This window comes from Stegostoma tigrinum, chromosome 11 (assembly GCF_030684315.1).
Source record: "Stegostoma tigrinum isolate sSteTig4 chromosome 11, sSteTig4.hap1, whole genome shotgun sequence".
In the NCBI taxonomy this organism is placed as follows: domain Eukaryota; kingdom Metazoa; phylum Chordata; class Chondrichthyes; order Orectolobiformes; family Stegostomatidae; genus Stegostoma; species Stegostoma tigrinum.
The window spans coordinates 9,652,244-9,662,193 of NC_081364.1; the positions used below are offsets into that span (position 1 = coordinate 9,652,244).

General features: G+C 38.5%; 1 protein-coding gene across 1 annotated transcript in view; it reads left to right on the forward strand.

Moving 5' to 3' along the window:
* Window positions 1-9,082, forward strand: part of LOC125460147 (rab GDP dissociation inhibitor alpha) — a 63,262-nt gene extending 54,180 nt beyond the window's left edge. Inside the window, exons 10-11 of the mRNA XM_048547274.2 lie at window positions 368-422; window positions 2,603-9,082. Coding sequence (XP_048403231.1) covers window positions 368-422; window positions 2,603-2,752 — 205 coding nt within the window. The 3' untranslated portion in view covers window positions 2,753-9,082. The remainder of the gene's footprint in view (window positions 1-367; window positions 423-2,602) is intronic.
* Window positions 9,083-9,950: the final 868 nt, after the last annotated feature.

Sequence of the window (9,950 nt, forward strand, 5' to 3'; positions counted from 1 at the left end):
CTCTGAAGTCTCTGAACCTGGGCTGTTTCGTCAGTTCTCTGTCTGTTGTTGACCAGCACGAAACTCTGATGAATGAATCACCACAAAAAAACTTAGTCCTGTTTTATATTGGGAGTTGCTAAGCATTCACTTTCCAGTCCTCCACCATGTGCTCAAATCAATCTCTGGATTAGTTTGGTTATAAAACGATGCATTTCTGATGAAAAAAACATAAACAGAGTTACCTCTTCATGTCTATATTTCGCAGAAGTGTTGGATGCTTAGTGTTTGTTTTTACTTCATATACGTCGTGCATTTTGGTTTCCTGAATTCTTATCTAATTAAACAGCAGAAACTTCTAACTTATCCTTTTTATCTGCTGTTCCAGATTTGTTTCAATCAGTGATTTGTACCAACCAACAGATGATGGGCAAACAAGTCAGGTATGTGTTGATAGTTGTATGAACAAGGTAGCGTTTATTTGAGTTAACATTTCAGGTCTGGTGACCCTTCCTCAGAACCCTTAGTTCTAAGTAAGGGTCACTGGACTCAAAAAACGTTAACCGTTTTCTCCTTCACAGATGATGCCTGACCAGCTGAGCTTTTCCAGCAACTTTGTTTTCGTTCCTGATTTATAGCATCTGCAGTTTTTTTGGTTTTTGTAGAGTTTATTTGAAATGTGCTCAGTTTAACATGTGCATTTATAAATGGGGAAGATGCAGAATGTCCTGGAATTCCTTTCATCTATCCTAGTGCTTACAGGAATCAATTCATTTTAAATGCATTGGCATGACCTTCAACAAGAATCTAAGTACATAGAAGCTTCACCTGTAAGTGGGAAAATTGCTTTGGTGGCAAAGTACAGGAGGTTGTTGTGCTAATATCCCATGGCATTTGGCTGTGGGTTAACAGATTCTGTCCTTGGCTTTTCAATTAACTGAGCTCACTGTCTGGAGATGAGGTTGACAACTAAATCACGAAATGCTATTTTTCTTGTGAAAAAGGTCCATCTCCATTTCAAGTTTTTTTTGACTTGACTATCTTTATTCATCCATGCATATGGGTGCTAAAATTTGCTTCAAAATGCAGCAGCAGCACTAGGATGCTAAATGCAATCTCAGCTGCAGCTTCTTTGCGCTGTCCAAGGTATTGAAACCTGTCTCATGATTGCAAGATTGCCAAGCAGTTGTGGGGGGGGGGGAAAAAACTGATTGTAATTAACTTGCAGTCACATGAAGTAATCCACATTTATTCCTAAATCCCCTCTGTTTGGAAGAGACAAGTTGAGCAAATTTTGAAAGATTTGGCATTCCCTATGAATTTGTAGTTGAGCTAAACCCAATACTGTGTTTAGCAGATGAATATCCATATGTTTCACTGGCAGCAAAAGATTTGCTAAGATTTTGTGTTTTCCTGTATATGTGTAGTTCAATACAAACACCAGGTTTTCATTCCAAATCCTTTCCCTGTCTACAAGCCAACTACTGCACTGAAGAAGAACCCTAATCATTTTGTTTGGTCAACTTTTTTGATGCGTTATTAAAATACAATCACCCAAAAATGCCCACCTCTCTTTTTAAATTAACTTGTTCAGAGATTTTACTGCACAGCTCTGTAGCAGGTAGGACTTGAACCCAGGTTTCCTGGATCAAAAGTAAGGACACTTGCAGTGCCACGAGTGTTTTTTTTTCCTACTTGAATTTTTTTTTGTTATACCCAGAAGTGCTTGTATGCACAACTGAATGCATTTTTATTTTCCCCATCACCAAATGCCTCGTGGTATTTTGTTTCCATCCAATTAGTTACTTTAAGATCCTATAAGGCCCATTGAGTCCGCACCGATCCTCCAAAGAGCATCCCATCCAGATCCTTGCCCAACAGTATCCCTGTATTTTCTACCCCAGACACTATCGGCAATTTAGCTTAGCCAAGTCACTTAACCTGCATGTTTTTTTGTTTGGACTGTGCCGGAGCACCCGGAAGAAACTCTGCAAATGCTGGGAGAACGTGCAAACACCACATAGCGTTAGGCTGGAATTGAACCCAGGGGCCTGGCACTGAGGCAGCAGTGCTAGCCACTGTGCTACCCACTTGTAAATCACTTGATCAATGCAAAGTGCAGTGAGCTGTTAATCAAATCTGGAGGTATTGTAGTTATCAAATCTGGAGGTATTGTAGTTGACCTTAGACACTCTTGTGGTGCAGTGGAGGTGTCCTTGCTTCTGAGTCAGGAAGCCTGGGTTCAGATGCCACTTGCTTCAGGGGTCTGTGATAACATGTCTGAACAGGTTGGTTAGAAAATATCTTCTGGTTGATCCTTTAAAGGGGCTTGCATTTCTAACACTGGCATACCGAAAAATGTGATGCAACCTTTGCAGAATGAATATCTGCTCTTGTCTAGAGGAAATGCTAACCAATTACTTTTCTTGAACTGAAGTATGGTTTTATTGCTTTTGCTTTGGTCTTCACAATTGACCTCGGCCTCAGCAATGGGTTTCTGACTGGCTTGTGTGCATTTGGCCTATAAACAATGGAATAAGCATACAATTTGTTATTTTAAAAAGCAACAGTTGGTGGGGAGGAGAATAGCAATGTTTTCTCTAACTGTTGGTTTTGCTTACAGGTTTTTATCTCAAATTCCTATGATGCCACCACCCATTTTGAGACAACATGTGATGACATAAAAAGCATTTACAAGCGAATGACAGGCACAGACTTCGACTTTGAGAACATGAAGCGCAAACAGAATGATGTGTTCGGAGATGATGCATAATAGCCGTGCATTTGGTTGTGTTCTGTTCCTTCATAGCACTTTCATATGAGAATACTTATGGAACTGTTAGTGAATTAGATTTCAACTTCCAGAGATGCGTACAGTTGTCCAAAGAAACACCCACCTTTTTTCATTTTGATTTTGTATTTCCAATGTTTTTATTGTAGTTATGGGGCGGGATGCAAGAAAGAGGCAAGATTTCCAAGTCCAGTCTGGCTTATGTGGTCCTGTACTTAGTAGTCAAAGCTCTGCGTGCTTGACAAGTTTGTCATATTATATTGGTGCATCTGTTATTGTGAAGTTGGTCTTGAGGCCCATCTGTATGATGATTTTGGAGTCTCAATTTCACTACATACCCACTATTTGCATGATTGTAAAAGTTTATCTTGTCCTATGAGTGTAAACAGAGGGTTTCTGCAAACTGTTCTCACTGAAACTTATTATTCTGTAATCTACATTCCCATGCATTATTGTACAGTTGAATCAACATACCATGTATACTTTTTTCTTGGTACAACTGGAGGAGTAACTCTTACTGTGATATGTACTGTTACTGATCAGTGTTCAGAGGATCTCCTAAGTTTCTGACTTATTTATTAAAATAAATCATAAATCACTCATTTATAAGGCCTCCGAAGATATGTACAATACCTTCCAATCTGCACATATTACAGGGCTAATTACGAAGGAGCGTTGCAGCTTTGAAGTATTCGGACCAGTCTTCTCAATGTCTGTTGTGATTTGGTACAGACTAGCAAACATTTGGTTTTGCTGAAACTCTAAGCCCTGCAAGCAAATGAGTGAGCAATGTGGCAAGTCCCAACTTCGGGAGGGCAGAACTTTCATGTCTGAATTGAACCCCCATGGCTTATTGTTTCAATGAAGACATGACCAATGATACTCAAGTTAGTTAACAAGACAAACAGTAAAACCAAAACCCTATTTTGAATCTTTTCTCCAGGACATGTGTTCCTGGGAGGAAAGATACAGCAAAAACACTAGATCTAGTTTGAGAAGCATTTGTGATGTGAAGGGGTGTGCAAGGATAGATTTTAAATTCAATGTTAAGATGAAAAGGTTGATTTTAAAAAGCCTTTTTTTAAAAAATGAACAGGCAGTGGCTAAATACTTGATGAATTGCAAAACTATTGACGTTTTATAATTAGTACTCCTTGCTTATCTTTTTGCCTCTTTTGACAAAATTTTGTCTGTTATTTGTTACTTCCACTTTTTGTGGACTTTCATTTAATTTCAGCAAATGCATATACCCTGTCGAAGAGGCAACAAGGTAACTGTCCAGTTTGGATTCCAAACCTATGGTTAGCCTGGACTGAAGTGATTAAATGTGATAAGAAAATGGTCTGCCCGTCTGCTGGTAGGAGAGTGGGTTGTTAATTGGAAGGCTGTAGGCTAGAATTTAATACGATGATGGATAGTCTTAGAATTTTGCTTAATTAACTTTTTGAGGATCCAGAAATACTTATGGTTTACTTTCAGGAGATTGGGTCCCATCAAATGATGGTGTGGAAAGCTTATAGGACAAACAACCTCCCATTCCTGTGTTTTCTTGTTGACATTTTACAGCTCTTGAAAACTGAATTAAATGAATTTAACTTAGCGTGAATTGTTTTTGATTAATGTTTGAGAGATCGTACATCAAATTGCACAAAACTAATTTTTCCTGAATGCAAGGGAGTAGAAATGAAACAGGCTGGGCACAAAACTCCAGATCAGTCTGACAGAACATCACAGTTTCCAGAAGCTAGATCTCATCGGCCTTTATCAATTGGCTATTTCTATATTGATTCAGCAGAAAAATTCTTACAGGAAAGTACAAATAGACTTAATTATCAAGGTTTCAGTTAGCTTCTCAACTAGTTTTTAGTTGATATTGTGTACGGATTTAGCTGCTTAGTACTTTCAAATACATGAGGTACTGCCTTTGTAGCTGGCTCTTGAATTTTTAGTTATGGTTATATTTTACACATAACTCAAGATACTTTGTTTCTTTTGTGGCATAAAACAGGCAGTCAGCAGATAAACTTAGTGAACTTTATGCCTGCAGAACAGTGAGCCCAGCAGTGTAACTCCAGTCACATTTCAACAGTTCTACGTTGTTTCTGTCTCCCCTCTCTGGCTGTGTGCGTGAGCAAGGTAAATTACTGTGACCGAATAATACATAGCCCTATTCTAAGTGTTACAATGACCTCCACATACAATGTGTGTGGGGGGGAAAAACTGTTTTGATTTGCTTAGTTACTGGATTCTCTGTTGTTTAGTTGACTGAACCGTTTCTTTTTTTTGTTTTAAATAAAGTACTTCAAATGAGAATGAAATAGACATCAGTCAAGCATTCTTGCAAACTTGAAACTTGGCAAGGAATGCATTTTTCTTTCCTCATCCATTTTGACTTGTAGAAATCTTACGACAGACTGGCAAGCAACTGAGCACTCAATAAGAATAATGTTAGAGTAGGGGTGAGTACTGAATGAGATCTCTTGGTTCGAGAATCACTAGTACTTGTAGTTTACACCAGTGACCCAAATTCAGAAACCTCTGCGTAGTCTTCAATTTTTGTGAACCCCAACAGACCAGGAGCACCAGGGACTTAGGGGAGGCAGCTAGAATTAATCTATTAAACTTGCAGTCATGTGACAATAGGGGTTTCAGGATTTTGACCAAGTGTCAGTGAAATATTAACAATACAGTTGCATGTTGGGATGGTGCGTGACCTGGAGGCGAACTTGCAGTTTGGCAGAGTTCGGATGTCTTTCCTACTTTACCCTTCAAGGTATTGGCAATTGCAGGTTTGGAAGGTGGTGTAAGGGGATCCGTGGTAAGTTGTTGCACTGTATTGTATGATGTTATACATGTGCTATTGTGAATCAGTGTTGAAAGTGGCAGATGGAGTCAGTATGTTCTTTTAATGAAGCTTTGGTGATCTGATACCTCTTCACGTCTTTTTTTGTTTTGTTTTTGCTTTGAATGTCAAGTGAATGCTCCACCAGAGAGCCAGATTATTTTTTTAATGTAAGAAGACCATGTGCTGTTAATCATAATCTCATTTCTTGGCATAATAGAAGTTGGGATATTTGGCAGATTGGTATTTTGGTTCCATGCAGAGTTTGTGTATCAATGTGCAGCATGATGCACTGAATCCCCATCAATACTTGTAGCTGAGTTTGAGACTAGTTATTTAGTTTCTGAGGGCAATAGTTTTCATTTCTTCAGGTGAGTTAAGATGGACATGTATGTAATTTCTCCTGATATGGATTACACTTACGAAGCATGTGTGCGCTGTCTGACCTCTTCTGAAAATATGCAGATGGTAATCATTAATGTTTTAAACTATGCATCATGTCACAAATACATGAGCATTAAGACCATGATACTGTTACCAAGTGGCTAGATTTGATTTGTCTGGGAGGGTTTGAGTTCTCGACATCCTTACTTGTTATATCATGGTTGAAGAGATTAGCTGTAAACCAACATGTCAGTGTCAACTTGCTGACTTAAATGGACAAAATCTATTTTACAGATTTTAACCAGCTACTTTTATAGTTACTAGTGTTTCGCTGAATACCTTGCCTTGAAAGTAATTTTTGCTCTTTGGACTTGTGTGAAGATTTATTTGGTTTTTTTTCCTTGGTTTCTCCCTTTTATTCCCACTTGATTTTCTTGTAATTTAATTCATTGATCTCGTAATTGCAATGAAATATTATTTGAGACATATGATTGGTAATTTTGCACTTAGTAGTTGAAAGTGTGGCATTCATAATGTGGAAGAATTTCAAACTACTTTATTTGTCTTGCAACGTGCATAAACCCGAACTTGGTTGCGAACGCAAAGTTACACTCTCATTCAGTTAATTTCTGGTTGTACTTTCATACCTTCAGTGGATCAGGCCTTCCATGGATCTATCCATCCTCGCAGGCACAGTGTTAAATATTACAGCACTGAGCCAATTAATCTAAACACCTGAGGCTCCGTTCATTTGTGGAGATGGGTGACATGGTAGAAAAGTCTTGTGTAATACATTCATTCTGCTGAGAAGTAAATAGGCCCTGTAATTGCTTTTCCAAGGGGAATGATGAACAAAAGCACAATAAGGAATGTCTTCAAAAAGTTCCCACAAGTAGAAAATCACATGTCATTCTCCTTTGCCTTTAAACACAAATAGATCTGAGATTTGGTGATGTGTTTTGGGCATACCAACCTGTTCAGAGAAAATATTTGTTATTAACAAAATAAGGACTAAACCTTTTTACGTACAATGAATTTGACAACACTGATCCCCAATGAGACCAATAACTTTCAAACCAATTTTTGAACTTCCAGTTAATTGACAAAACAGATGACAAAACACACTTTCACACTGGTTTTTACTATAAACAAGTTGAGAGCACTTGACTAAACACTATTTCTGCAGGCATCTGTACTTTAGAACACAGTAGAGCTTAGCCCTTGCTCCCTTAAAACAGCGGATGAACCCTCTTTACAGATGTTACACTGTCCTTTTTTAAGTAGATGTTCATTTCTCTGGAAGCACTTCAGTGTGATGCTTTGAGCTTGTGGGTTTGTTTTCGTTCTTTCCTTTTTCTGGTAGTCCAAGCACACGCTCTCCTGCACTCTGCTTCAAGCCAGGGTTGATCTCCTAGCCTGACAGCAATGGTAGATCAAGGGGAATTCTGGACTGAGTGGGTTTGGGTTGTGATTGGAAACAATTCTGCTGCCCACAGTGCCCCTTGATCTTTAGCTACTTGACCCGTTATAAATCTATCCCACTTAGCATGTTGATTGTGTGTACACACATAATCGAATCCTTAGTGGGAAGGTAGGACTCAGTCTTCCAAAGGATTGCATGTTGGTCACACTTTGTACTATCGTGGACCGATACATCCGTGACGGGTAGACTGATGCAATATCTGGTAGATTTTTTTCCTTTTCCTTTCTTGATTCCTTCTCCAGCTGTCTTTTTTAATGTTCCTTTGAGCATTGTTAGTCCTTGAGCTATGAAATCACTTGCAAACAAGTCGAAGTAACAGGTTGCTTATCTCAGTTGGAATTTGTGCAATTGGCTCTGTGCAAACGTTTCGCTACTGAATTGATTACAGTCAGATTCTTCTAAAGAAGCAATTGAATGTTTAGGGGACAAACTAAGGGTATGAAGGTCAGAGTAGCACTGTTGCCTCAGAATGCAAGTTTTTAGGTCCAAATTCCTATTTCAGAGTCTGTGTTTTTAAAAAAAAACCAAAGTCAACACTTGGTTGAGCATTCCATCTGATACGAAAACAGAGACTTCTCTGCCTGTTCAGGTCGCTGTAAAAGATGACATGACACTACATCAAAGAACAGGAGACTTCTCCCCAGTTTCCCGGCCTCTCCATGATCTCTCCATGAACATCACAAATGCTCATTTAATCACACGAGTAATCATGTTGTCATAAAAGTTATGTTGTTGGAATATGCGTGCTGCTGTTCAGTAGTTGATGTAGAAGAAGCTGAGACACTGTACAAGTGTAAGCCTTTAGTATATCCCCTGCACTGACTAGGGCTGAGAAGCCCAATTATCTGGTTCATACTTCACCTAGCAGAAAACTCTCCTTTTCAGCTGATATCCTGCAGTTAACCTCTGGATTGTACTCTTTCTCCCTCTTCTCTTCCTCTTCCTCCCCCCCCCCCCCAAAAAAAATGCCAAGAGTTCATTTTCAAGTAACTGTTAAGCAGCTTTTCCAAGTAGTCAAGCTTCATTTTGCAGTCTAGATATTTGTACGAGCAGGCTCATTTTAGTGAAAGGCATGAAATTCATCTCTGATATCAAACTCAAATGTCCACTTACCAGCAGGGAGCATTGGATAATGATTAAGAATAGAGTGTTTATTTGTGTACTCTGTCCATTGTTGCCACAGCTAAAATCAAGTACAAGCACAAATTTCTTGTTCTGCATAGTTCAGTCTTCTGAACAGTTGTCCACTAAACCACAGGCAGCTTTAACCATTGTTGAGCAGAGACTAAAAGGTTTATGTGATTACATTGACCTTTTTAATGAGTCATTCCTTAATTAAGTGATTGTTATTATGGTTTAAACAATAAAATCTTAGTACTAACTTCAAAGATGCACTTTTAGCAAAATATTGTATTGAGTGTTTATTCTATTAGATACCTGTGCTTGCTGTGTGTGCACCATTACTCTCTGTGGCATGGGAATGCCTAAGTTTTAGATGGCTTGTGTACTGCTCTGTACTCGACACTTTCCCATGATGTAGAAAATGAGGATGTGCTTCTGTTCTCCAACATTTAAAAACATTAAAAAATATTTAAAACAAGAAGTATGTCTTGTTCTTGTTAAAATGTTTCTTTTAAATGGAGCTGAGAGTGGAAAAGCTATTAGTTACGTTGATCATTGAGGTTGCTTATTTGATTTTACTTCAAGCCACATTTGTGATCCAAATTAAACTTTCAAGTCTTTTAAATCAACAAATTAGTCATTTGTAGAAATTACAGCGTGAAATGAAGCATACACAAAAGCTGGTGTTGGCTCAGTAACTGAAACCATCTTCTCCCATCAAGTTTCCTTTTATATTGAACAATATTTGATGCTGGAGCTGATACACAGTTTGAAACTGAGCCAGATGAGATGTTGGAACATGACAAAAGTCCTGACTGAAAACAGGATCTAATGAGTGTCCTGAAAATGTGTTTTGGAGAGGATTTCCAGAGGGTCATCTTTTGCAATTGAAGTTGATTGTCAATTGTGGCGATTAAAATGGGGAAGCTACAATTAGAGTGCAGATGCTGTGAACACTTGTGGCTGGAGGAATTTGCAGAGATGGAGAGAGCTTTCAAATCTCTCTAACCTGTGCAAAGAATTGGGTGTTGTAAATACTTGGCTGGCTTCCTTTTTATTTTTAAAATCTTAATTGTTGTGCCTAAGTAGTTATATATGACACAACGTTGTAATAAATCCTAGCTATTTGTTGGTAGAGTTTGAATATTGCTGAAAAACATGCACATTTTGTCCAAATATTTCATCTTGCAAGTATGAGAGGACAATGCTGACTTTATTGGCAAGTGCACTCTGGTAAAGGAATTGCTTTGGTAAATGTGTTAACTAATCAGTCATTATTGACTAACTGCCAAGCGTTGTTTTAAATTTTCAACCAGGCAAATGGACCTTGGGCGAGGAAGTGCACTGAG